Raw genomic sequence first — 27959 nt, forward strand, 5'->3', positions numbered from 1 at the left:
GATTCATATGTCACATCTTGAATACGATTAAATTAATATTGATACATTTCAGTGTTTCAGTGTGCATGTGTGTGCGTTTATACGTGTTATGTCAAATTTATAAAATTCAAAAAGATCAAAGTACGGTTATAATTATATTTTTCTATTCGTTGTTATTAAGTTAATTATTAATTTTTGATGATTTTTATTCGTGAATTTTTTTCTTAGTTATTGATCTATGTGCTTTCCATTAATGTTATTAATATTTTGTTGTTTTTTTTTATTTTTTACAATAATTAATTATTTATATTTTTTTAGAACCGTGGACTGAACCAACTACTCTGGTAATGGGTCTCGTTCATGATTAATTACTTTGCACAATGATTATTATTGAGCAAAATGATGAATCACTAATGAGTCTCGTAATCCTTCAGACATAGCTCTCATTTAAAAAAAATAAAATACTTGGCTACAGAATCAACCAACATCATATCGCAAGAAGATGATCTACCTAATAAAATTTTGAAAACGTGCGTTTAATACAAAACGCAAACCGTAGTAAATTCGTTGTAGAACAACGATACTATTTTGTTAGTAGACCCAGTATTATTATAATGCTGTTGAAAAGTATCCATTGAAGTCTGCCATACAGGATGAGATATAAATATATATATATATATATGTGTGTGTTATGTTTATATATATATACATATATATATGCTTATATTTGTGAAACACTGTGAAAACAATTTGAAAGAAAAGTTTAAGAGATGAATAAATTATTAAAATGAGAACTTTTTTGATTTTTATTCGAATTGAATATGTTTCAACATATGCCAACAATACTTACAACTGTTGTATGATTATGTAAGTACTTACACTTATACATTTTTTTTTTTAAAGAGGAATAACGAATCTCGATTAAGAAAAAAAAAAAAAAAAAGAAAGTTTCGATAATCTTAGTCATTTGGTAAATATCATGGGTAATAGTTAATTATTTAATTTTATCATTGAATATTTCTTGTCACCCAAAAAAAGAATATGGAATATTATTAATAATATCAATTATCATATATCATAATATCATATAATGCATATTAATAATTCATAAAAATTGATTTTTTATGTGAAGGTTAATAATATAAATCTATAACAAAATGTCGAACATGATATCAAGCAATCATCAAGTTCCATGGGTTCGTATTAATTAACAACTTATGACATAACAAAGCAATATATAAAAAGTGTTATTGTTAATTTTTTTCCTCACTATTATTTTTATATTTATCTACATTTCTTTCTGGGTTGATAGATAATCAATAATGAGACATTAAATGACAATCAATTAGAAGCAGCTTATGAAAAAAATCGACTGGATCATTGCATGCAATTGGATATCGATTCAAAGCCAAGGTTGGCCAAGCTTACGAATATTATGGTTACAATGAGTTGGTTATATTATATTCATAATTACTATATAAATGAAGATATAATTAGATTAGACATTGATAAATCCAATGAACATGCGATAAGAATGTTAGAAAAAACTTATGATTCCCTAGATCTAAATTATCCTATTATTATTATTATTATTATTACATTTATTTTGTTTCTCTCTATAAAAAAAAAAAAAAAAATAGGTATAACAAATTCTTATCCATTGGCAATCGCAAATATCATTAACGCTGGTGCAAACATACTTCGTTTGAATTTATCGCATGAAACAGAAAAATGGCACGTTATTACCGTAAAATCGATCAGAGAAGCGGGAAATATTATTTGCAAATGTACCTCTATATTTCGTTCAATCTCTGTGGCGCTTGATTTACATGGTCCCGAAATACGTACTGGAATATTTCGCGGCGATTCGTTATCCATGGTATAATAATTAATCTTTGAAACATTTCAAACGAAAAGATGATTTTCTTTCATTTTTTTATTTATTTATTTTTTTTTATTAATTCATTAATATCTTGAATGACAATATATGTATGCATAAGTTTATTATTAGAATTTATTTTAAATATCTGTAGATAGATGGCGTTATAAATGCGTTAGACGCCATTTTGAAAATACTTTCGTACAGGATCGTGCCGTATTCATCGAAGGTAATACTGTACGTTTATTGACGGAGGATAAAATACAACGAGCGGGTACGTCCTCTTGCTTTTGGGTGTCGTATCAAGAATTATCAAAAGTATGTCACAGAGGAGATACAATTTCGATCGATCGTGGCGCTGTAATGTTGAAAGTTATTTGTGTAGGTTAGTGAAAAGCAAAATCGATTAAATCCGTTCGATTTGTGAAAATAAAAGTAGACAATTAATACATTAGAAACACACATAACATAAATAATTAAATAGAAGTTTTAAAACACATTAAACATTTGATGATTTTAATGCAGGAACCAGTGACATACTGTGTAGGATTATAAAAGGTGGTATTATCGGAAATACAAAAACGATTCAACTTTTGGACAGCATCATTTCGTTCCCAATTATTTCCAAACAGGATAGCAAAGATATCGAACTAGCTTGCAAGCTCGAATGCGATTTTATTATTGTCAATCAAGCACGTAACAGAAAAATGATACGTTCTGTACGTGCCGAAATAAATCAAATAGGTTCGTAAAAGATTATTTATTAGATTTGTCCATACGTAATAATAATTTTATAGGACCGAAGTGAATCATTGTTTGATTTTTTTTTCTTTCCTTTTTTTTTCTCCCTTTTTCTTTTTAGGATGTAATTGGATTAAAATTTTAGCGAAGATCTGTTCCAAGCAGGGTTTACAAAATTTTGACGAAATATTGAGCGAAGCCGACGGTATTATCTTTGAAAGATCTAGTTTGGAGCTCGATATAGGAATAGAAAAATTATTTATCGCGCAAAAGTCTGTAATAGCTAAATGTAACAGGGTTAATATTACGATTGTCACATATTATAAGTATCTTGTAATATTCTCGGAAATTAAATTCGTCATATTGTTGGATCGATTCTAGGCGGGTAAACCTGTCGTCATAAATTTTCGTCCAATAATCGAGAAAATGCCGAAAATTAATGTAGAATTAGTAGCAACTGCTGTATTAGATGGAGCGGATACAATTAGCTTGACTACAGGAAATTTGAACTTGAAAGATACTTTACAGCTTGTTCAAGAAATTAATATTGTATGTAGAGAAGCGGAAAGTGCACGATGGCAAAGAGAAATTTTCAATACTTTTACTAATTTGGTAAGTTATTATGTAATATATTGTTTTATATATAAACAGTTTGTCCTAAAGAATGAGAACATAAACGACAAATGTCATATTGTTTTATCAGATTCGATATATGATATAGCAAGTTATTATTTTTGGATTGTCCTAAAAACTATAAGTGACAAATCTTGTTTTATAAAAAATATAAACTGTGTTTCTCTTTTTTATTATTAATTAACATCGAAGATCAAATTTGCAATGTTATTTATTTTTCTGTTTTATTTATAATTAAGGCGACGATACCATTGGATGTAGTGCATTCGATCGTCATTGGCGCCATACAGGCATCCTTGAATAGTAATGCAGCAGCCATCATAATCACGACTACGACCGGACGTAGCGCCGTCTTGCTCTCGATTTATCGACCACGATGTCCCATCGTAGCTGTTACGCGTTTTGGTTTTGTTGCCCGATACTTAAATATCTATTTTGCCATACATTCTATTCATTACCTTGGTAAGGCATCGTTACGAAGACATTTTTTAATTTTTTAACTCTTTATAATCCAATTTTTTTTGTTCTCTCATTCTTTTTTTTCTTTATTCTTTTCTTTTTGTATTTATCGAAAAAGTTATATGACGTTAAATTTGTACTGATATATAAGTTATACTTGGTATAATTTCTATATTACAACTGGTTTTAATACTAATATATTGATAAGTTTCTTTTTTTTCAGTATAATTATACTATACTAAGTATAACTTATATTTAATCAATTTGTAACAAAAAAGGTCAAATGAGATTTAATAAGTATATAAGTATAAAGTGATTTTAAAGTTACGTGATGTTATAGAGTGTTAACAATGCTTTTGTCGTCTTTTTTTTTCTTTTAATTATTATGTTTCTTATTTTTTCTTTTTTTTTTTACACAATCGGTAAATAAATTCATAACGACGAAAAGCAGCTGAGACCAGGAGAGAACAAATATGAAGTATATTTACAGTTAATGCTTTTATAATTCCTTTTATTCGTCTTTTTGTTCTCCTCTTTTTAACGCCAACGTATTATCGAGAATTAAACGGGTGGGCTGCAGTGTACATACATTTGCGATGAAAGAAAGGGATCGCAGTGAATGTTTGTCCACATATGGGACATTAATGAGTTCTCTCCCATAATTGTTTTGTTGGAAAGTTAAAACGACATATGATTCGTTCGGAACGTCGATTCTTTTTCTTGTCTTTTTTCTATTTTTCTTCAATAATTATATTGTTTTACTCGTGCTTCATAAATCATTATTAACGTTTGATAATTCGAATTATACAAAATTGTCGAAACGCTTTCGTCTCTTTTTTTTTTCGTTTTCTCTGCGCGTTTAATGTTTTATAAATCACGATTTAAAACAACTTTAATAATTTTTTAGCGTCACCTTTACCCGATTGGATTAAAGATATCAATATACGCGTGCGAGCTGGTTTGGAGTATTTAATAAGAAAAAATTATATCAACATTGGTGATGCGATAGTGGTAGTTGGACCATCGCGACAAGATGGAGGATTAATTAACACTATCCAAATGATTTACGTATCTTTTAATCTGGTCAAATCATTCACAACAGATCGAATTACGTCGTTATCGAAAAATCATGAGATTTCATTTTGATTGGAAAAACGAAAAGAGAGAGGAAAAGAAAAGGAAAGAAAAAAAGAAAAACGAATCAAAAGATAAAAAAATTAGCAAAAATCTTATTAAAAGACGACAAGAGATTTCAATACTATCGTTAAATTTAATAAAATCGAATGAAAATACAAACGTAAATGTTGATAGACTATTGAGAGACAAGAAAAGAAACTAGAATGTACATTGAGAAAGTCCTTTTCATTGACAAAACAATCTGTGGACGTTCAATGAACAGATGGTTACGTCGTTGTAACGGTTAGCAATGACGTTATCTCTGTTATAACTGATTAGGTTCTACGGCTTGTAGAACGAAGGACAAAGTTCATGGAGGTAGATAAAACCGATTGGAGGTCGGTTTCTAGTACATACGTTCAAACTACTATCGGTATCTTTTTGTCTTCGGTGAAACAAGTAACAAGGTGGATTTTTGACGTCAAGATCTAAAACAACGAGTAATACGAGTATCGGTAGACATAATAACGTGCGTAATATCAATGTCTTTACATACATATAATGTTAATAATAGTCACTTATTAAATAGGATAACATTGAGTACGAATAAAATAATTCTACGAACGTATTTATAAATTTACTGTATATCGTATTTTATCGTATACATTTATACGTACATACATACATACATTTATATATATAACATATATATATATATATATATATATATATATATATACACACTCTCTTTTCTAGCATCGATCGATATCTCCATTATTCTAGTGAGATATGTTTATTTAGACATTAGCTGAGAACGATCTCGAGTAGACATTAACACTAAACGCATCCTTGTAATTCAATACGTTCATAGGAATACTTGAAGTTTGACGAGAAGTAATTTAGTTTTTCAAGTGTCTGGTTTAATTTCGAAATTGTCCAAAGATCGATTCTTTGGAGAGGTATGGTCTGATACAAAAAAACTTTTCTTTTTTTTATTATTCTTATCCTTATTCTTATTATTATTAATAGTAATAGTAGTAGTAGTAGTAATAGTAGTAGTTAGTAGTAGTATTACTAGGTTATATCTATATAATAAAATTTCATATTTTATATTCGTACTCCTTTGAAAGTAATAAATCGAGATATTATCAACCGTCCGCCGCAAGAGACGCAACTCCGAGTTCTCCAATTTAAATTGCATAAGGATGCAAAATCAACGAATGAATTTTTGAATTATGTTAAACTTGAATGTCTAGTCCCTCGTGAACGATGTATATAAGAGAATATTTGTAGAAGGGTGAAAATAAGTTCTTGTAAACGTACTCACGCGTCTCGACCAGTAAAGATTCTTAAGTAATGAAATTAGATTGAAGCGATCTATCGTTAATTCATGTTACGATCTTTCTTCGTCGTTGTAAGAAATGTTAATCGTTAATTTTCATTTAAATTATTTACCTAAGTAAAGTTTCGGTATACTATGAAGTTTATTAATTTTATTTTAAAGTTGATTAGTTCTTTTTATTCGTTGTTTCTCTCGCTCTTTTTTTTTTTCTTTTTTTTTTATACATTTGAAACGACACTTTTTGTACAAGCTAAAATTTCTAGTTAAAATTTCTAGGTCAGTTTTTTTTACGTCTACATTGCACGTCATATTATTCTCTGATAATATAAGGAATAATCTGTTTCATTTTAAAATCAATCGTGCAATAGTATTACCGATATTCGTATTTAATCACGTTGTCGATTGGTAAAAAGAAAAAGAAAAAAGAAATAGCAAGGACTGTAGGGTGACTTTCGATATATGCTTTGATTTGTCAAATAGAGATTTAGTTTATCGTGACTTATAGATTAGATAAGTTAGAAATATATTTCATATCTCTCGTTCTTTAACATAGGACGATTGCAAGAACCAATATAGTTTTTTCTTTTTGTTTCTTTTATATTTATTTTTTTTATTTTTTTCAATCAAATTATAATGAAACACGTTTGAGAGAACAGTTGTGATTTCAGTTTTTTTTTCTTTCTTTTCTTCTTTTCATTATTTGTAGAGATAAAAATAATGCATGATTGAAGTATAGTTTAATATATGAATTATACGAAAGTGGATTACGAAAAGTGGAATCTATTTTGCTGCGATCTTTTTTTTTTTTTTTTAATCTATACGTATATCTATTACTTCGTCGATAATCGGGAAAATGTAAGGAAAATTGAAGAAATTTTCGCTGATAATTATCTATTATCTATTGTCGTCGTATATTCTTAATAATGCTTTGTCGCGTTACTTAATGATTATTCTTCAATGGCACAGAAAAATAAGTTATTTTTAAAACGTTAGTCTCGTACTTATCGTCGTCGTCGTCCTCGTCGTCGTCGTCATCGATAATATAATAACGAATATACATAGATTTCGCTTGTTATTTCTTTCATCGTCTCTTTAAATCTTCTCTTTTACAAATTATTGATCTTAAGATTTGTCAGATAACTCGGAGAAAATTAGTATTTGCTTAAGCGAAAGATCATACTCGGTTAACTGAAAAGTTTTCCCTGGATATATATAAATAATCTTGATAAAAGTAAAAAATTCGTAAGAGGAATATAGACGAAAAGGATCGTTTCTGAGTGTATCTTTCTAAAAGCGATGGTTTTTAAATTTGTACCAGGGTCAAATGATACGAACGAATTCGAAGATTCCAAGAAATGAAGAAAAAAAGAAAAAAAAAAGAAAAAGAAAAATATGTCGTCTCATTGCCTTTCTAAGCAAACTGATAAGACGTTGTCAGATTGAAAAGAAGTAAGAGAGCTGACTAGAATATTCTTAAGGTAAAATCATCTTAATGAAAGTGACTTGCATAAAATGCTTGCATTGATACCTCTTTTTAAAAGTCACTCCATGTATTTTAACTTTATCAACTTAAACTTTATACTTTTTCAAGTTTTTACTTTCCCTACCATCACGCTTATCTAAGACGTTCTAACTGTCGATAATTATAAAAGAAATAGATCAATATTATTTCTACATTGGTTTCTAATATTTTGAAAAAATTAAAATTCGTCTTGTACATATTTCAAAGATCCTAGAAATCGATATATCATAATGAAAAACAAGGAAAACGATAAGAGGTAAACAAAAATATGTCCTCAAAGTATGACAAATTCTGAGAGATGAAATTCGACGAATAACGTAGAACGATCATCTTTGTTAAACAATGATGACCGTGATGTTTAGGTCAAAAAAGACGAAACGAAAAGAGGAAAGAAGAGAAGAGAAGAGAAGAGAAGAGAGAAACAAAGAATGAAAGAAAGAGAAAGATCCATAATATTTATATTTCGCGCAGGAGTACGATTCGAGCGACTCGATAATATATACAACATGTATATACGTGTGGAAAAAAGATAATTATTACACTTTAACGAGAGGATTACGTCAGGACCCATTGGCATCGTTAAAACTACGACAAATATAAATATCATAATCGTCATTAGGAAGAACCGAGTCACATCGTGACTACCATCCTCCGTGTCGTTGCTGGTTTCAAGGAAGGGTGAATAGGAGAAGAGGAGGAGAGTGGAGAAGGTGGTGGTGATGAAGGAAGAGGAGGAGGAGGAGGAGGAGGAGGAGGAGGAAGAAGAGGAGGAAGAGGAAGAGGAAGAGGGGAGAGGTGCTTGTGAGAGAGAAATCGCGAGGAAGGGATGAGAAGAGAGGAACGCTTGCGCCCCGTAACCGCGTGGCTGCTTTTCAAGCGGCCACCTGTGCACCCACCCTCTTCATCCCCCATCGAAAGCACCATCGCGGCTTTCCCCGTATATATAAAGGGATCCACGGCATCTCTACACTTCGCATCATTACTGCGGTAACGTGCGATAGAGCTCACCGACGGTCCCTTACGACATCGACTTTTTGTCATCGCATCGATAGATTAAATTTAATCTATTAAAGAAGGAAAGAGAAGAAATTCTCTTGGCGATCAAATTCTTTTTCTTCCGAAGAACTCGAATCGGCGAACGTTCATGTAAGTAAACTTTGTGTCATATCGAAATCTTCTTTCCTTTTCTTTTCGTTTATTTTCTTTTATTTTATTTTATTTTATTTTATTTTATTTTATTTCGCTGCGTATCGTGAATGTGTAAAAGTGACCGACATATGCGTCTTAATTTCACGATATCTTTCTAAATAGATACCTTGGACGTATTTATTTATTTATTTATTTTCTTCTTTCCATACATCGATCTACGTTATAACTAGGTGGAAGTATTAGAAAGAAAGAAAAAAAATTATTTATGTTGTATGTGTAGAGAGGAAGAAATATGCGCTTCACTCTCAGAAATTCCATGTTAATTTGTGTTTTGTTGCATCCTATTTTATCTCTCGTTTTTTTTTACTTTCTTTTCCTTTTTTTTTTAATTATTCGAATAGTGAAATAGAGAATAGATTTTAAATTTCATTTACCTCCGACTGTGTATATATATATATATAAAAGTATTAATTAAAATACTATATAATAGTATTATTTAATATATATATATACAGATATATGTATGTATGTATGTATGTATGTATGTATGTATGTATCTATGAATTTACGTATATATATACTATTTTAATTAATACTTTTTTTTTCTTTTCTCAACTCGTATACACACAACTACTAATCGTAATTAAAGGGGATGGTAATTTGCAATGACATACAACTTTCCAACTTAGAGAAACATCGGATATTACATTGGCAAACTTGTTGAAAGTTTCTCTCTCTCTCTCCTCTCTCTCTTTCTCTCTCTATCCTCTTCTCTTTCTTTTTCCTCTTTCTCTCTCTCGTAATTTTAGAATGATCTCTTTAAGAAACATTGCATCTCATTATCGCGCTTTTGTTCGTCTCATACGTTGATTTCTCAGCCTTTCTTTACGTTCAAGTTGAAAACAGGATTTAATTGACTTAGAAATTATTCACACGATCTACACGTACGGGGTTTCTGTCATGTTTGTCGTTTCCACGGATTTCTCTTTCAAATGTATGTTCTCGAGAGACACGTTTACATGAACATTACAAAACGCCGAAGGAATCGAGAATTCATATTCATACAAGATGTCTTAAGATTAATAGGAACTTCTATATACATACATATATATATATATGTATGTATGTAGGAATGTATATATGAGTACGCTTATATAATTGACAAAACAAAATACAAGAGAATTTATTATAACATTTCTAAAATAAATATATATAACGTTTTATCAATGCATAGACTTATATATGTATTTATATGTGTAGTATACGCGTAATCGACAGATATATAAATCATTAAAAATTACTAGCATTGTTGGAAAATACAAGTGACGATTATTTAAAAAAAGAAAAAAGAGAAAGGAAAAGGACCTATCGCGATTTATTTATTTAATCGACGAATCTACAACCTCTTCCTTCTTTTTTCTTTCTCTTTTTTTTTTTCTTCTCGGTTGCATCCACTCGATAAGCCGATGCATGTTTGTTTCTACCGGATGTCATCGAAAAATTCGTCGTTCGCTTGGAAAATACTCCTTCGCGCGTATTCTCATAAAAAATCAGTCGATAAAAAATAATATACTTTTAAGTTTGCGCCTGACTGCCTTTTTTCTTTCTTGCCTAGCCGCGATCTGAGAATAGTCTCATTTTTCTAAATATATACCCTCTGTGATCGTAAACAGTGATTACGGTTTTACTTGAGCGCGCATATCTCTTTATGGGTTGCGTCAATATAAAGTTATGGGGTTCGGGAATATCGTTTTTTACTATCGAACTATCGTTTCCAATCGTCTATTCGTTAAAGACAATAGTTGTGTAAATACATTTTTTAAAACAATTTTTTCCTTCAATTACAAGATTAGTTAGTTGCCTGTATACATGTACATATATCTAAATAATAGTTACGATAACGTTTATCGTATTATATATCTATGTATATGTTATATTTACATATCTATAGATTCTTTTTATGAAATATTTCTGTGTGCGTATACGTATTGTGTAACTAAGTACCTACGAGGTGTAATCATTTTTTAAAGAATTTTGCTTTTGAATACCTTTATCCAAATAATAGTTTTGATTAATTTTATTAATTTATTTTTTGAATACAATACGTATACAAGTTTGCAGAAAGTATCTAGAATTTCTTCTGATGTATATACGGAAATAATCAAATATTTTCAAATTTTTTTCTCTATGTTAACTTTTCATAAAGATTTATCCTTTCTATGAATGATAAAAAGCTTTCTTTGTTTTTTGTCATTTTTTTTTTTTGAAGAGAGAATGAATACAGAAAGAAGGCGGAAGAGAGATAAAGCTAATTAAATTTTATATTGGATTTGCAGCTTATGTCGAAAAAAAAATGCTATAAACAAATTGATTAAAAAATTCTTTCGTACGATCGGGTCTTTGTTTCTTTTTTCTTTTTTTATTCTGAATTTTGTATTGTATTGTATTTGTTTTTTTTTTTTTTTTGAAGTAATTTGATTCGAAAAAGAGATTTATTCTCTGCAAACGATAGATTCTCTCTCTCTTTTTCTCGTTTTATTTGCGAGAAGATACCCCATCGTGAATCGTCACTTGTTGCTGGCCGACCGATCGATTATTCTCCGTTCGTCCCTGTTAAAAAAAAAAAAAAAAAATCAAATTTGTTAATCGAATTCAACTTGATCTTTTCTCTCTTTCTCTCTTTTTAATCAAATTTTGTTGCGATAAAATTATTTACACAAATTGTTCATATCACAGACTTTTACAGAATAATTTCATAACACATAAGATTTGTTAAAAGATCAATCGGAAAATGTTCGTCGATCGAGAAAATCTGTCTGTAAAATAATCGTCCACGGTACGTTGAAATTCGATCGATCGGAATTACAAATTTTGTATTATTTCACGAGAAACGTGCGGTTAATAATAATAAAAAAAAAAAAAATAAATAAATAAATAAAAAGAAGAAAAATAAAATCGTTTACACGAACATCGAAATGTCGAAACGAATCATCCGCGCCGATGCAACGTAGATATCTATTTTTTTTTATGTATTTACGACATGACATGAAAAAAAGAAAAAAAATTATTATAATAGATTTCATTCGATCAATTTTTTTTTCTGTTTCATTTCCTATACATGATGTTAACTCAATGTTAACTCCAAATAGCGAAAAATTAAAATCTGTTGAAATGTAATAAAGTTTAAAGCATATGTCGAGTGTTTTAACAAGAAATATAGGATGACGCGTTACATATACCTCCTAACATAGTTATATAAAATATACATATGTATATACATAGATATACAATATATATATACATACCTGTACAATATAGATAAGTATTATACATACTCGTGCAAGTATCACGGGTGAGAAGACATATTACCCGCCGACAGGGATGATATGCAAAAGTTAGGCGCCTAAGGGGACCAATGTTATATTAATATGTCTTACCTAATATAGATTGTAATGTTTATATAAACATTGTTTGATCCGATGGGAGATATTACGGTCAGTATAGTGTGATCGATCGAATTGGGATCGAAATTCATTGGATCTTTATTTTTTTCTCTTCTTCTCCTTTTTTCTTTGTAACCAAAGATAAAAAATGAATATACGTATCGACGTAGCTTGCAAAATAAAAAGAAAAAAAAACAAAAAGAGCAAAGAATGCCCTCATTTTATCGAAAATCGAAGATATTTCACGGGAGTTTTCACGGGATTATTATCCTTTAAAGAATAAAATAAAAGAGGGAAAAAAAAAGAAGTAATGAAATTCGAGAGATCGAAGAGAGACTAAAAAAGTCTATCCAGGCAAAAACTCTTCTTCTCTTCGTGGATTATAATAATCTTTATAGGCAAATAATAATGCGATGACGACAACGACGACGACGACGACGACGACGACGTCTATCGCATTGATTGCAACGACTTTTGTCAGCGTAAATGATAAAATTGGCATTTTCATAAATAATTAATCGTGGAAGCTCATACATTTTTCTTATTTTCTCTCTCTCTCTCTCTCTCTCTCTCTCTCTCTCTCTGTTTTATTTTTTTTTATTTACCACTTTTTCCTTTTATTTTTTAGTTTTCTACTCGATACATTTTATGATATAAATACCGATATCATTTTTATGGAAATACGTAAATGTATCAATATATATATATATATGAGAGAGAGAGAGAGAGAGAGAAAGAGAGAGAGAGAGAAATTGAAAGAGGACAGAATAGCTCATTAATATTTTAAATGCCAAACTGACGAGATCTATTAAAAAGAAAAATAAAATAAAATTTCTGGTGCATCTTAAATAGGCAAGGTACTAGTTCGATCGTTATAAAAATAAAAAAATAAAAAAGATGAAATAAAACGAGGATAGAGGAAGAGAAGGAAGAAGAAAAAGAAGAAAACATCGTTCGCTTCCTAACAATCTCAAATATCTCCGATACTATCGACCCCGTTATTACGTGTTATCGTGAAAAAGAGACAGATCTTCAATGTACCTTATACTATTATAATATATATTTGCATTTCATTCAAACTCTTAATTGCATGATATATATACACATGAGACTCGTTATTATCTATATTATATATTTAATACAACATTCTTTAATTTAATTATTTTAATATTTTGTCCCATAGGATGTTTATACAAATCCTATGATATTTCTTGTCTCTTATTTTTTTTTTTTTAAGATCGTTTATTACCAAATATAATGAATTAAAGCTGACGATGCGACAAGAAACTGGTTTTTTGAAACTGTGGTTTGTATTCGTTATTTTTCGTTTAGAAACGATATTAATAAGTTAACTGTTAATTGATCAATAAAATTATAGTTCGATAAAACGTTTGTACAAGGTACAAGTGTTATTCGTTCATCGTTGTTGAATGTGTTTTGAACTCTGGTACTGTTTTTGTTTGATCTGTTGAAAATCCAATAAGAACAATGGATAGAATGGAGCATCAAAAAGCGACGAAGCTTTATGGGTTTATTTATTTAACACTCTGTTTATTTCATACTGCTGGGAGAGTGAGTGGTAGTGGTAGATAGTTGGTCACATACGTACATATTTATCTATGTACATAATAAACGTCCTCTCGGACAATCTCGAATCTCACGACGATCATAAAACGTAACTGTGTAATATGTGTATAGACAAGATTAATTTCAAGAATATTTCTCGATATATCGATGTTTTCGTTATACTCATCGAACATTTAACGAGATTTTTTTTTTAACACAATTATTACATATCGTCATCAATTCTGTTGTGAGATCGAATGATGACATAAAAAGTGTGCATTCATTGTTCGTTCTTTTTTAATCTTCTTTTTTTTTTTTTTTTTTTTTTTTTTTTTTTCTTACAGAAAATCCAACATGAGGGCTGAATTGGGTCTAAGAACTAGCATTCTTCTTGTCATCTTTGGCATCGTCTGCGCGATGGAAAATTATGTGGATTATGGAGGTACGAATTGTATAATATATATATATCAATGTTTTTTGTCAGTATTTTGTTTTTTTTTATTATTAATATATACCGCGAAAGAAATATTTGAAATAATATAGACTTTCTTTCTTTTATTATTATCATTATTTTTTCTTTTTAATTAAAATCTACAATTTGCGTTATAAATTTCTCTCTTTCGAAAAGTGGATATAAAAGATCTTATCGAAGAAAATCTATTGATGATAATTTATTCAAACATACCAAATGATCGATAAGATTGAAGAGGATGAATATTTAACGATGAATTTTCTTTCTTCAAGATTAATTTTGTAGGATGATATGCTTATCTTTATTTATGCAGAAACACATGAAAAATAAAACGATTAAAACTCGTATGCTTACAAATACAATAAAGAAGCTTTCAAATAAGCCGCTTAACTAATTGTCATGTGTTTGAAAATTAAAATGCTTTATATTTGAAAATTTAATTCAAAATAATATCAAACTAATATAAAATATGTATTCGATATATCTTTTTCTTTTTTTTTTATTGCTTCGGTATTAAATCATTTAAATTTATTTACACATACACACACACGATACAATTTTTACATAGAGTTTTATTTGTTAGTAATATATTAAAAAACAGAAAAAGAAATGAGGTCATATTATTTTTCAATATGGTAGACATCGTCTTTTTCATCAACGTAGAATCGAAAAATTCGTTTTGCAAAAGACACAATGTTTCGACTTTCTTCGCTAAAAAACAATATGATTTCGATAAAATCGTTGAACCGTTTCAAAAAGAACCTGAAAGGAACTACGCTATTTTTCAAAGATCGATATGGTTCATCCATTCATATTTTGTATTTTTACCTATCAATGGAATCCATAGAATCTTCTATTTCCGTTTTCATTCGATATGACTACGCATCGTTCTATTCCTCTTTCTCTTTGTCTCTATCCGTACTATTCAACGTAGTACCTGCACATTTTCCGTTTGACCATCCTTTTGGATTTATCGATGCTTTTGTAATTTACAATACTTTTCGATTTATCACAATCTGTGATGGTCGTATTGTCAGAACGATAAAAGAAAGAATAATTTTTTTGATTTTCACTCTCGTTGATAGCATATATAAGCGATAGATAACAATAATAATATTTCTTTTTGGAAGTGATTCTTTTCACAAGTGCAATCCTTTTCGATGATAAAATTTTCTAAGAATATATTTAGATTCATTTTCGATTCGTACAATCTTATTAATTAAATCTAACAACTCGGATTTACCAAACAGTTTAATTCTGAAATCGATCTTTGTATTAATTTGAATGCAATACAATTTTTTTTTGTTCAATCAGAATATTAAAAAAAAATGTTTTTATATAACTATCGATTGCATGCATTATTTTTAGATTTCATTTGTTCATGAGATTCGTGATATATATATATATATATATATATATATATATATATATATATGTATGTATATAAACATCCTTTTTTTATCGTTTTTACGTGTACTCCGTTTATTTTTAATAACCTCTGGGTCTTTATCATAAAGATCAAACCCGAATAAAACGAAGAACGTTACTTATCGTAAAACAATTTAACGACTCTCGTATCAGCTTTCATGCACATCGTCTCTCTATGATAGAATTATTCAAAACGTAATAAATAATATTTCCGAATATTTTCATTGACGTTAACCGTAGAAATGCAATTTCTATTCTTTTACTTGGGAAAATTGAAAAATGAATGTTAAAATTAAACAAAACGTTCGTTCCAATAGAAACTTTTATTCGCTTCTGGCTATTCCTGCGTTTTATCTATCTATTTCTTTTTCTTTTTTCTTCTCTGTCTTTTTTTTTTTTTACGATTAACATAGCCGAAAGAAAATCATTATCCGGATGGAATCGAAACGAACGTGTGTTTATCGATCTTTAAAAAATCACAAAAGTATGTATATACGGTATATATGTAGACGCATATGCACACACAGACGCGCATAATATACACAGACGTCAGAGAATGACATGATATTTCCATAATAATTCATTAGATCGTTGGCGGTGACACGATATTATCAGAAATTGATAACACGAGACAACCGATACATCAAAATATGCTCATTGTATAAGAATAGGAGAATTTTTCAGCTTGCATTGAACCTGTCCGGATATTATATACAAATATGACCCCTTGCTCTTTGATATTTTTTTCTTTTCTTTCCTTTTCCTTTTTTTTTATACTGTCAAAAATAGACCGTCATCAAAAATCGCTCATTTTCGTGACGATCGTTTCGACTTCGATCGGTTTCGAATAAAAATATTGAAACCATGAAATCTTTTTTATCGATAAAAAATATCTTGATTATTTAAGTGACCTTATTGATAATAATTGATGGTAATTAAAAAAAAAAAGAAGAAGGATTAAAAATTGCCATTGTCGATGATAAAATTATTGATATTTATATTTGTTAATTTGTTTCTTTCTTTCTTTTTCTTTTTTTTTCTTCTTTTTTCTCCTTTCAGACGAATCACCGGATAAATCGCCGGCTGAGAATATTCACGAGCTTTACAGACTCATCTTACAACGTAACGCTTTAGAGAACGGCGGATTTAATGGTATCCCATTGGAACATCTTATGATTCGTAAATCCCAACGTTCACCATCATTGCGCTTACGATTTGGACGTTCTGGCTCACCTCATGTTCCGGTAAGTTACTACGTTATATGACAAAATTTCGGGTTCATTCAATTAATAATATATATATATATATATATATATATATATATATATATATATATACACGTATATAAAATAGTCAGTCAGTGAACTTGTTCGTAAGATGCAACGTGACAAGTACAAATTTGCAAGAGCATAGGAAGAGTGACAAGGCATATTACTAAAATTTTTATCGCTATTGGTATACACCAATAGTGGTATATAGATACATACATAGATAGATAGATAGATAGATAGATAGATAGATAGATAGGCAGAAAAAAAAGACACGAGAACTAGTCCCAAGGGTTTATCGATCGTTCGCAAAGTGACGCGTCTTTGAGAAATAACACTTTACGAAGGAAACAACGAAGCAATTTCCAGTCTGTCGCGCGCGATCGTTTCAACTTTTATATAAATAGATATACCAAATCGTATATGGTTGAACGGCCAGAGAAACGAAACGAAATAGGGAGAGAAAGAGAGGGAGATAAAGAAAAAAAAGAAAGAAAGCATATACCTACGTACGTAAGTACAATATATACGTGATGAGGGGAGGAAAAGGAGAGAGAGAGAGAGAGAGAGAGAGAGAGAGAGAGAGAGAGAGAAAGAGAAAAGAAAAAAGACATCGCTAAGAAAAAGAAAAATTCGCATCGTTCGCAACACCGCGATATCGGGGCGCTGACTAATGCGTTTTCACGAAAAATATTTCTAAAGTAAAACCAAGAAGCGAACTTATGAATTATGGATATTCTATGACACTACGAGGCAATATATCGTTTCTTACATATAACGGGATAAACATTAAATGTAAAAATATTTTTAACGTAGAGAGATTTTTTTATTTCTCTCTATCTATCTATCCTTCTGTTTCTATCTTTTTCTCTCTCTTTTTTTTTTCGTATTACAAGATACGAGGATGAAGAAAAATAAGAGAAAATTTCATTCAAAATAAAGATTCAATGATCAAATCAATTGCCTTCTTCTTCGTGGTTTTCTTCTCTCTTTCTCTTTCTCTCTCTCTCTGTCTCTCTTTTTCTTTCTCCACTTCCTTTTATCTATTTATTTATATATCTATTTTCCCTTCTCCTTTTCTCTTTTTCGATAAGTTGACACGAACGGTCATGTCTCATCAAGGCATCTCTTCTTCTCTAATCAAGCTTTTCTTCTCGATCACGTAAGATTGTCCTCAATTTCTTGCTTCTTTTTTCCTCATATCCAATAATGTCTCCCTCCCTATTTAGAGAAGCCCTTCTAAAACAACTTGTTTCTCTATGTTGCGTATTTCCAATCTTCAATTCATTCAATCGAATCAACTGAATCACGGCCTATCATCATATGTATCATTCCCCTTTTAAAGAGGCAATTTTCTTTTTCTTTTTTCTTTTTTTTTTCTTTTATATAGTTTCTTTTTTTTTTTTTACGACGACGAACATGTCTATTAAGTAGGTAGTGTCGTTCTTTTTTTTGTTCTAATTTTTTTTTTTCTATTTCGTCACCTCCTACTACATTATCGCGACGATCTTTCGAAGCTCATTAACTTTGAGAATGGAGAATAATTTTTTTCCAAGCGAATAAATATCTCGTTCGTTCGATACGTTTAAAGAGCTAAGAATATATATATATATATATATATATATATATATATATATATCATTTATTCGATAAAATTAATTCGAATGAAATAGAATGTTAATCGATGCGTTAAATCGTTTTGCACCAAGAGACAGAGATAGAGATAGAGATAGAAATATATATATATATATATACAGAGAGGGAAAGAGAAAGAAAAAGAAAGAATAGTAGTATATAATTAAATGAATATTTTCAATGAATTTATTAATTAAGGTCATTCCCTCGATTTCCATTTATGTTACAGGCGGGCTTGCTCTCGAAGCCGATGGCAGCTGTGGCGACGGGTTTCGAGGATAACAATTAATAAAGCAAAGGACGAATCGAATTATTTTTCCTTTGCTATGGAACGACGTCACTCTCTTATATTTCTCATACATATTAGATAAAGCGTAAGAAAACTTCTCTTGAAACCTACGCTTATTATATTAACGACGATAGGAAAGTTAAAAAAAAAAAAGATTTATTGTCACCATTTGTCCGTAATCGATAGTTATCTCTAAAGATTCCTCTGTTTCTTCTTCGTAACAGCGATGTTCTATTCTATCTATAGAAGAAAAAAAAAATAGGAAAAAAAATATCAAACAAAAAAAAAGAGATCAAGAGAAATGTATATCAATAATATCAAGAGGATCACTCGAAAACATGATAACCAACCCCTCCTATATAATTAATTATCTAATTTATTTGTATAAATGGTGAGCCATAGAAAATAATATAATTCGTGTAACAAAACCTTGAATCGACATATGAAATGCGTTTTATGGCATATTATATCCATTTTCTATTTGTCGATTAAACGATTAATATCGTAGCTTTCCATTAGATAAGAGGATTGTCGTTAACTACGTAGAAACCTACATACATACATTGTCTTGTGTAACTTTATATACCTAATCGTTACGATCTGCTGCTTGTTTTCATGCTGAAAGCTAAAATAGTGATCTCATATCGTCATAGTGAAAAAAGGCGTCTGGCCTAAATACCTCTCAATTTTTGATAAATTTGTTTTATTTTTTCTTCCTTTTTTTTTTTTAATTATCAATTACTTTTCCCTTTGCAATTCGAAAATAAAATAAAAAAGAATCTTCTTCTCGGAAATTTCCATTCCGTTGGAACGTTTCACATAACAAATTCGGTGTATATTCTTCAAGAACGTCCATTAAATGAGTATGAATAAAAAAAAAAAGAAAAAAATATATATATACGTATATATGTGCCAAAAAAAAGGAAAGAAAAATGTGTATGAATAGAAAAAAAAAAAAATCAATAAAGTTACGTAGGTATTTGATTTTATTTCAAAAGCAGCAGCCAGGTTTTCGTAATATATTACGTTTATTTATTTATTTATTTATTTTCTTCAAAAAACAAATACACATAAATTACATAGCGACGTCTTTATCCAGATTATACAATATGCTTGAGTAGTTATATATCTATTATTAAAATAATCATTCGTCGAAGATAATTATTATCTATTCCATACGATAAATAAAGAAGTTGAGAAAAGAATGATAAAAAAATGAAGAAAAATTTTCACGAGTTTTTAAATCCTCCACTTCAGAATATTTAATTGAGTGAGTGCGTTTGTGTGTGAGAGAGGGAAAGAAAGTTATATCATTTTATCGTTTCTTCTTCTTCTTTTTTTTTTTTTTTTTTTTTAAGTAGATACAAGAGTATTGAAAGTAAGTAAGATAATGAATATATATATTTTTTTGTCGATTAAGCTCTTATTTAAAACGAGTAGATCGTACGGATGAAGAACAAAGCCGTTTGATCGAGTTGATCACTTCTCTCTCCTCTTGAGATAACTCTCCAACATTCTTGAATTCCGGACGAGCGAGGGTTTGGCTACGAGCGCGTTCCACATTCACAGATAATGGCATTGTCAATACCTTTTTCCAATTCGTTGACTCGTAATTAGTTAGAAACTGAAAGTACGAAAGCTTTATGTAATCTCTAGTATAATGCCAGGAGGATGATTTGTCCTTTTCCATTTTTTTCCTCCCCTTTTTTTTTTCTTTTTTCTTTCCCATGAATAAATTTCACCCAAAGCGAATTTCTTAAACGCAGGATATTATGAAAGAAAAAGAAGAAAAAAAGAAAATAAAAGAATTAATTAAAAAAGTTTACACGCGAATATGATTTTAATTGATCTTGTTTCAAAGTCACAGTCGGTTTTGCTTCTTCTTCTTTTTTTTTTTTCTTTTTATTTCTCTTTCTTTTTTCTTCCATTTCTTTTTCACGAAGTACATGATCGTTTTATAATAGGTACTTATATCTCTTTTTTCGTTTGCGCAAAGTTGAATTTTTAATTTGGATTATATAGGAATATATGCACGAATCTAGAAATGATTATGATTGAAATGAAACAATATGAAATCAAAACGTTCCTTTATATATAAACTTTTTTATGTCCTTATATATGTATACATATTTTATTTTTTTTTATTATGAAAAAGAGATTCTTCACCTATTACGACAATTATTTATAAATCAATCGAATGCGTGTATTCGTATTATCACACTCAGAGGGTGTTTCACACGTATTAAAATATAGCCTTGTAACCCTGTATTATAATTCTTGTCTTTTCATGCATTTAATCAGGATACCTTTTACTATTCGCACGAACGCCTACCTGATCAAAATCAGTATCTTCGATGTGAAACATGATATGGGTTAGCGGTTTCGCCTTCAATGGAATTTCGGAGAAATCGATTAAATCCGGCTGTGGATAGCTCCCTCCGTTCCACAGCCCCTTTAACACCCAATCGGAAGCACGTAGTAGATATTCGTGCGTTATCTGTGTGATTGAAAAAAAAAGGAGAGAGACAAAAAAGAAAAGATAAATAACAACAAAAAAATCGCTATCATTAAAACGAAGAGAGATTGATTAGGATAATAAAACAAAAAGAAAGAGTAAAAAAATCATACAAAATGTAAACTAACTTTCAAGGATTGTCTTCCCGTGTCAGTGAACAATAATTCGTCGGTGTATGTTTCAATGATACGAGTCATATTTTTTAATTTGACGCATTTAGAAGTTTGATTCGTTCCTTTAACGCTGCATCAAATAATTTCTATTATTTTTCTATGCTATTATTATTAATTCGTAAGAATATTTTATAATAATTATGATATACAACATTGTATACAATCGTATACAAAAAATAATAAATATTCTATGCATGCAATAGTATAATATAATATAATTATGATCATCGTATCATTATTATTTGATTATTCGTGTGTATCTACCTGTCTTCGATCACTTGCGTAAAATAATCGATCTGTGCCGTGTGTTTGTTATCCTCGTCGATACTACAAATTGCTTCGGCGAGTGCATTCGATGCAGCTATTTTATCGTGCGGATTAAAAGAGCCTGACTCTAAGTTGATTTCTACTGAAGTCTTATTTTGTATATCCGTTTGATCGTTCGTCGCGATATCGAGAAAACTTGAGTAAAGGGCAGCAGAGAAAATTTGAAGAAGCACAGAACCACCAAGAGGATGACACCGAGCTGGGACATTTTTATTAAGAGTCAATGCCGTTCGCAATATCGTCATTGGAGTGGTAACGTGTAATTCAGTGAAACAGGCCAATGCTAGTGACATCGCTTGATACATGCTTGCTCCTGTCTTATTTAAAATGATACGTCTTATATACATAGATTATAAAAATAATATTTTCTTTATTTTTTTTTTTTCGTAAATATAATTACCTTTACGGCATCCAAAAGGGTCTCTACTATTGAAGGCATCATGCTAATCAAAGGTACCATAAGTGCGTTTAACCATGGTGGTCTCGATTGATTCCAAACCTTTAAATAAGAAAGAAAGAAAGAAAGAAAAAAATACGAAACTTAAGAGTAATCAGAAAATAATTCACGAGATCGTTATCTTTAATGAATACCTGCTGCCTATCGAGATAATTAGCCCAATTGGGATCCTGCTTCAAAGCAGGTATAATTACATCCTCAGGATCGTTAACGATAATAGCAAGAATATACGTCAGACTGAAAAGGCCTAAATTCGGTGATATCGTTGATAACTTTTTACAGCTCGATTCGCTGCACAAAAATCCACCGCAATTTTTTTGATTGTATAATTCGTTCTTATTATTCCCATCTTTGATCATCGTTTCGTTTCTTCTTGTTATTATGAGATTTTGATCGGAAGTAAAGCCGACGCATTTGCGTACCAACACGTTCAATAACATCTTTGCGACTATGTAATTGTTCATTGAGATCACCTGAATGAATTACAAAAGATTCGTCGAACGATTTCTGTTTTTTTTATTGGCAATGAGAAATATAATGTAATCAATTACTTTTATCAATTGCGGCCAATTGGGCTGTGGTTGATTCCTAAGTATATTCAATTCCAAAATCACGATTCTATCTTCAGTTAGATTGTCTAACTGTACATCTAAATCGGATTTACCTAACAAACGTGGAACGCATATTAATACCCAAGGAGGAGGACCACGTCGTTGCTGTAATATTTGTAAATTTTCCAATCCATTACGAAAAGCCTGGAATTTAAGAAGATTAAATGTAGAATACACACACACACACACACACATATATATATATAATGTATAGACTATTGAAAATATTTAAGTACTTTGCTTTGAATTTACAACTACTAAAATACACCGAAGTATGAATTTGCAACGCACCAAGATAAATAGAAATACGAGAAATCGATTTGAAAAATATTTGCATAATAAGCAATCGACAATTCGACCATTTACCACGATACAACGTCAACAACGTAGCGTTCGATGTAGTAGTAGTTGTTATTTAAATTCTTAACAAAGTTCGATCGATAGACCTCTGTAAGTTTAACATTTTCAAAATTAATGATATTTACGTTCACGCAATGTAGTTATTAATTAATAATCGTATTCGATAATCTTTGAAAGCTTATTGAAAATTCGAGAGAGAATATTTAACGTTAAAAAAAGATAAATACGTACATACATACATACATACATACACACACACACACACATATATATATATATTATTAACATTTTGATTAAACTTATAAAGTTAAATTATCTTCTACCTGATACAAATCCTCCAATGGTGTACCACGAAATAATAAGCAAACGAGTAACTCGTTACATTTGGCATGCACATCCCTTATAACAGTTGGTAATTTATTCGATCGGATACCTATCATCTCTTCACTCTCGGTGCAGGCAGCTAAAGTGAGATATCCGGTGCAACAGAGAACGTTAAATGCATCTGTCCAAAATTGCTCGGATCTAGCCAAAGTAGGTCGACCCTAATACATATACGCATGTATAACAATAAAAATATAATACAAAACTATATATTAAATAATCCAAATAAAATAATGCATGTAATTTATGTATATAGCGTAACAAAAATACTAATAAACATTTATTTTTTATGTGATCGTCATACAATAAAATTGCAGATAGAAATGAAAGATAACGTTTACCTATTCCAAAATATTCGGATTGAATTTTTTTTTTTTTTTTTTACTTTTTTTTTTTAATCTTACATAAACAAATCGAGTAACGATGATAGATAGAGACTCGTTTAACATCCCTGTGAACACGCGTTGTGCCATTTGCGGAGGTACAGTTTCCCATAAATCTGCTCTTGTTCCTAAACAAGATTTCATACGAAACATCTTTATTTAATTCTTTTTTTTTTGCTTTATTTAGTTTTATTTATTTATTTATTTATTTTTGTTACGTTTACAACTTACCTTGCATATAGAGCCACCACATTTGTACTACAAAAGAACATCTTTCTCTCTCGAAGAAGGACTTATCACTCTGCCAATCGAGAGAATCAGCTTCGTTAAGTATGTATAAAGAGATTAAGCGGCAATGTAAATCAAGTAATCTTTCTGCTACAGCTTCCGCCATTTCGTGATAAGATTTGTAACAATTATTTATTTTCTCGCTTATTTTTGTGATAAAGAGAAAATAAAAAATATACAAAAAAAAAAAAAGAAAAGATTAAATCGTTGCGTTCGAAGTATTCGAGTATTAAAAAGAAAACGATGGAGATTATAACGAGTACCTTGATCCGATAGAGACGATATTTTTAACATACTGATTGTAACACCAAAGACAATTTCTAATCAATGCCGCTGCTCCTAATGTAGCTGTAAGAACGGTCAAATCTGCATGATCCAGACACTCCTGTATCAACGTATGCAAATGTTCTGAAAATATTTGAGATCGTATAGAGAAGATTGTTGTTACATTAATCGATCGATCATGATGACGTAACTTCATTTATTCGAAACAATAACTGTTTATCCATTTTACGAAATAACCATCATTCGATTAATTTTCACAGAAGGAAGATGTATTGCCGAAATTATTTTCCCGGATTTATAAAAAAAGAAATCGAAAACGTCGAATATTCTTTCCTTTCAAAAAAAAAAAGGCAAAAAAAGATGAAAAAAAAGGGATTTTTTTTTTACAATCTAGTAATAAGATGAAAAAATAAAAGTGTATGTTATACTCTTGATCCAGTTCTATGTTCTAATATTTTGTAAATATATGTGTGTATGTGTCTGTGTAATTTAATGATTTCTACATTATATCAATTAATTGAATATAATTAATATAATTATATAAGCAAAAAAAAATTAGGAAATAGTAACGTATGTAAATATATTAGATAATAAATATACCGAGCAATTGATCGGCCGTATCGACGACCATAAGAATAAATTCGGACGGTAAAACATTTTTAACGACTCCATCGCCCGTCTCGAGTTCTGTTATAGTTTTGCATTTGACAGTGCTTAATCCTGAGGGTCGTTTAAACGTAATCAGGAATTCAGCCTCCCACCACATAACGATTTTAATTGCTGCAAACGAGGCGTGCCTTGGAAAATCGAGTTTTCCACCGCTGACGCGAATGCACAGAGCTTCTCTCAGTACCGTCTGCATCTCCTACGCACGTATGTACGTAACTACGTAAATAATCACGTACTTTGAAATGTTCATTGAGAAAGAAAAAAAAAAGGGAAGAAAAAAGAAAATTTTCTTTTCCTTAAAAAATTTTTTTTTTCTACGTTTACAATTTCAATTCTAATTTGATAATTAACGTTCTCTTATCTTATCGTGTCATTGATAAAACGATCCAAACGATCTATTTGCGTTATTTGTAGTTATTAACAGCAAGAACATCGACAACAGAAGCTTAAATGTCTTAGTTTCGCGAATATAAGCGAGGTATGAAATAACGAGAAGGTAAGGGTAGCTTATTTAAACGATGGCAAAGCTTGCTGATTTAATTACACGCTATACGACTGAATGCACAGCCTTTGTTAACGAAGCGAGCCAAGGGTTGTTTATACACGAAAATGTATATTCGGATATAAAAGACGAAACGAATTTTTTTGCGATAAAATTTCTTTGCCGACATTTCTTTTTTTTTTCTTTTTTCTTTTTTACGATCCAATAATTTATTATCTATGACGTTAAATTTATTGTTTCAAAGGATATTTGCCTTCTTAATTACCACCTTTATAAGTGATTTCCAAGTGTACACGTGCGGATGAAATAAGCTTCATCTCTCGTTTTGCTTCGTTAATAATAATTATTGCATGAAACACCTACGCGAACGAACGAACTCATTAGCATTAACCACACGTACATCGTATTATTTAATTATCAATAATAAGCATTTATTTGAATTTCGTTGTAATTCGTCGAAGTCATGTTGCGTCAAATGAAAACGACAATAGCCGATTAATTTAAAAGTAATAATGATAAATGATAAACGCGGACCTACATATTTCGTTAATTAATATAAATATGATTTATCTAAATCAAACATACGGAAATAATAGAAATTGATCTGTTATTGATTAATTTTGATTTTATATTACCTGATAATATTGCATGTCCCGTTGCAATAAAATTCGAACGCGATCTACTAAATTCCCATCTTCCATAATCTCCATGGCTGCTTATCTATCAAAAAGTCAAAACTTTTTATCGGAAATATTCTAATTGATTTATTAGAACTACTATATTTACATTAAAAAAGTGTACAGCTTTATATTACAAACAGATCTTGCGTTAAATAAATTATGTAAGCGTTTGTAGTTAAACGCATAATATAATTACAATATTTTGCAAAGTACTTACATATATGTTTTTAATAATGTTCCTCGAATTATCTCATGCAGTTGCTATTCAGTTGCATAAATATTATTTAGAGACATTTATGATATTCTACTATGTATCCATTTGATAAATATATTATACATAAGTATAAATTATTTTTTTAAATTGGCAGTTTTTATATACTTAAGTACATAGAAGTATACTGGTATTGTTATATTATTCTTTACCACTGTAGGAACATTTGTCAAAACATACTTTTGTTTTTACAATAGATGATATTTCATCATTTAAAAGCTCATGTAAAGTTTTATCATCGTACTTATAAACCCATTTACCCTTTACAAAATCATAACGTTTTGGTCCAGATGTTGGAGAAGAGAGCCAAATTTGCCTGTTTGGAGTCTGTCTATTTATAACATATGTTCCATATGGATTGCCAAATTTCACAGTCAGTACTCCATCCTAAATCATACATTTTAAATGAATACGTATAACAGACAATATTTTTTTTCTCTTTATACGATTAATTATATTCTATTACTTACTCCATAAGTAACATCTGAATCTTTCAAGTGTGCAGCTTCTTCAATCAAATCATCAAAATATTCAGTTAAGGATTCAAGAGTTGTATCTGAAATCTTTTCAAATTCTACAAGAGTAAGACTTCTACTACAAAAAAGAAAAACAAATTAAAAATTAATTAGTATAATGTCATATTTTTTCTACAGTTTATATATATATATATATATTTATATACTTACTCTAAATTTATATAATCAACTTGTGAATTATACAAAGAAATAGGTACATAAAATAAGAAATTGTTTTTTCTATTTATGTATCTTGTAGAATATACATTGTCATAACCTCCAACATTGTTTTTATAGTAAACAGAAACGTGTCTTGATAAAAAGTTATGCGTAATTTTTGTTGATAATTTATTCGACACTTTTCTTGATACGGTAGATCGTATCACTGTCTGAAACATGATCTATTTCTATGAAATTTCTCGTATCGATCAAACAAATCATTCAAAGTACGAACGAATCAAATAAGAATTCTCTGAAGAATTTTGTAAGAGTATGTGGTTAACAGCGAAACTAGCGTATTTATGAATAACACTTACCGATGGTTGATAAGTAAGATATCTGTATATATCTTGTAGGTATTTACAAATCTTTCGTTCTAATTCCTGACAATACGAACGT

General features: G+C 29.8%; 5 protein-coding genes across 13 annotated transcripts in view; 3 read left to right on the forward strand and 2 right to left on the reverse strand.

The window, feature by feature from the left end:
* Positions 1-773, forward strand: part of LOC127071545 (pyruvate kinase-like) — an 8613-nt gene extending 7840 nt beyond the window's left edge. For both annotated transcript variants that reach the window (XM_051010927.1, XM_051010926.1), the window contains one exon: positions 298-773. In XM_051010927.1, coding sequence (XP_050866884.1) covers positions 298-310 — 13 coding nt within the window. In that variant the 3' untranslated portion in view covers positions 311-773. The remainder of the gene's footprint in view (positions 1-297) is intronic.
* On the forward strand, positions 769-8817 carry LOC127071547 (pyruvate kinase-like). 5 transcript variants are annotated; one of them, XM_051010931.1, is made up of 10 exons: positions 769-846; positions 1112-1175; positions 1292-1392; positions 1620-1858; positions 2066-2243; positions 2384-2602; positions 2721-2896; positions 2981-3211; positions 3472-3694; positions 4599-8817. In XM_051010931.1, the coding sequence occupies exons 3-10, from the start codon at positions 1338-1340 to the stop codon at positions 4835-4837; spliced, it is 1560 nt and encodes a 519-aa protein (XP_050866888.1). In that variant the 5' UTR covers positions 769-846; positions 1112-1175; positions 1292-1337; the 3' UTR covers positions 4838-8817. The 5 variants fall into 5 exon arrangements, 3 of the variants coding, with proteins under 3 accessions (XP_050866888.1, XP_050866889.1, XP_050866886.1); XM_051010932.1 differs by lacking the exon at positions 1112-1175 and having other exon boundaries at positions 774-846; XR_007785100.1 differs by lacking the exon at positions 769-846 and having other exon boundaries at positions 889-1392; positions 4599-7927; positions 8034-8817.
* LOC127071550 (short neuropeptide F-like) lies at positions 8651-19811 on the forward strand. The gene is made up of 4 exons (XM_051010936.1): positions 8651-8817; positions 14174-14271; positions 16789-16973; positions 18862-19811. The coding sequence occupies exons 2-4, from the start codon at positions 14184-14186 to the stop codon at positions 18919-18921; spliced, it is 333 nt and encodes a 110-aa protein (XP_050866893.1). The 5' UTR covers positions 8651-8817; positions 14174-14183; the 3' UTR covers positions 18922-19811.
* A 438-nt stretch (positions 19812-20249) lies between these two features.
* LOC127071541 (uncharacterized) lies at positions 20250-26921 on the reverse strand. Of its 3 annotated transcripts, XM_051010918.1 has the most exons (15): positions 26773-26815; positions 26511-26595; positions 26144-26234; positions 25305-25569; positions 24683-24827; positions 24363-24562; positions 24153-24259; positions 23688-23909; positions 22945-23148; positions 22528-22866; positions 22337-22435; positions 21874-22253; positions 21565-21679; positions 21254-21418; positions 20250-20545 (listed from the first exon to the last, which is right to left on the reverse strand). In XM_051010918.1, the coding sequence occupies exons 4-15, from the start codon at positions 25564-25566 to the stop codon at positions 20345-20347; spliced, it is 2439 nt and encodes an 812-aa protein (XP_050866875.1). In that variant the 5' UTR covers positions 25567-25569; positions 26144-26234; positions 26511-26595; positions 26773-26815; the 3' UTR covers positions 20250-20344. The 3 variants fall into 3 exon arrangements, with proteins under 3 accessions (XP_050866875.1, XP_050866874.1, XP_050866876.1); XM_051010917.1 differs by lacking the exon at positions 26144-26234 and having other exon boundaries at positions 26773-26921; XM_051010919.1 differs by lacking the exons at positions 20250-20545; positions 21565-21679; positions 26144-26234 and having other exon boundaries at positions 21286-21418; positions 26773-26921.
* LOC127071548 (frataxin homolog, mitochondrial) lies at positions 26614-27814 on the reverse strand. Of its 2 annotated transcripts, none has more exons than XM_051010934.1 (3): positions 27513-27814; positions 27297-27417; positions 26614-27213 (listed from the first exon to the last, which is right to left on the reverse strand). In XM_051010934.1, the coding sequence occupies exons 1-3, from the start codon at positions 27737-27739 to the stop codon at positions 26968-26970; spliced, it is 594 nt and encodes a 197-aa protein (XP_050866891.1). In that variant the 5' UTR covers positions 27740-27814; the 3' UTR covers positions 26614-26967. The 2 variants fall into 2 exon arrangements, with proteins under 2 accessions (XP_050866891.1, XP_050866890.1); XM_051010933.1 differs by having other exon boundaries at positions 27297-27420.
* Positions 27815-27959: the final 145 nt, after the last annotated feature.

The sequence above is a fragment of the Vespula vulgaris genome, chromosome 22 (genome assembly GCF_905475345.1).
Source record: "Vespula vulgaris chromosome 22, iyVesVulg1.1, whole genome shotgun sequence".
In the NCBI taxonomy this organism is placed as follows: domain Eukaryota; kingdom Metazoa; phylum Arthropoda; class Insecta; order Hymenoptera; family Vespidae; genus Vespula; species Vespula vulgaris.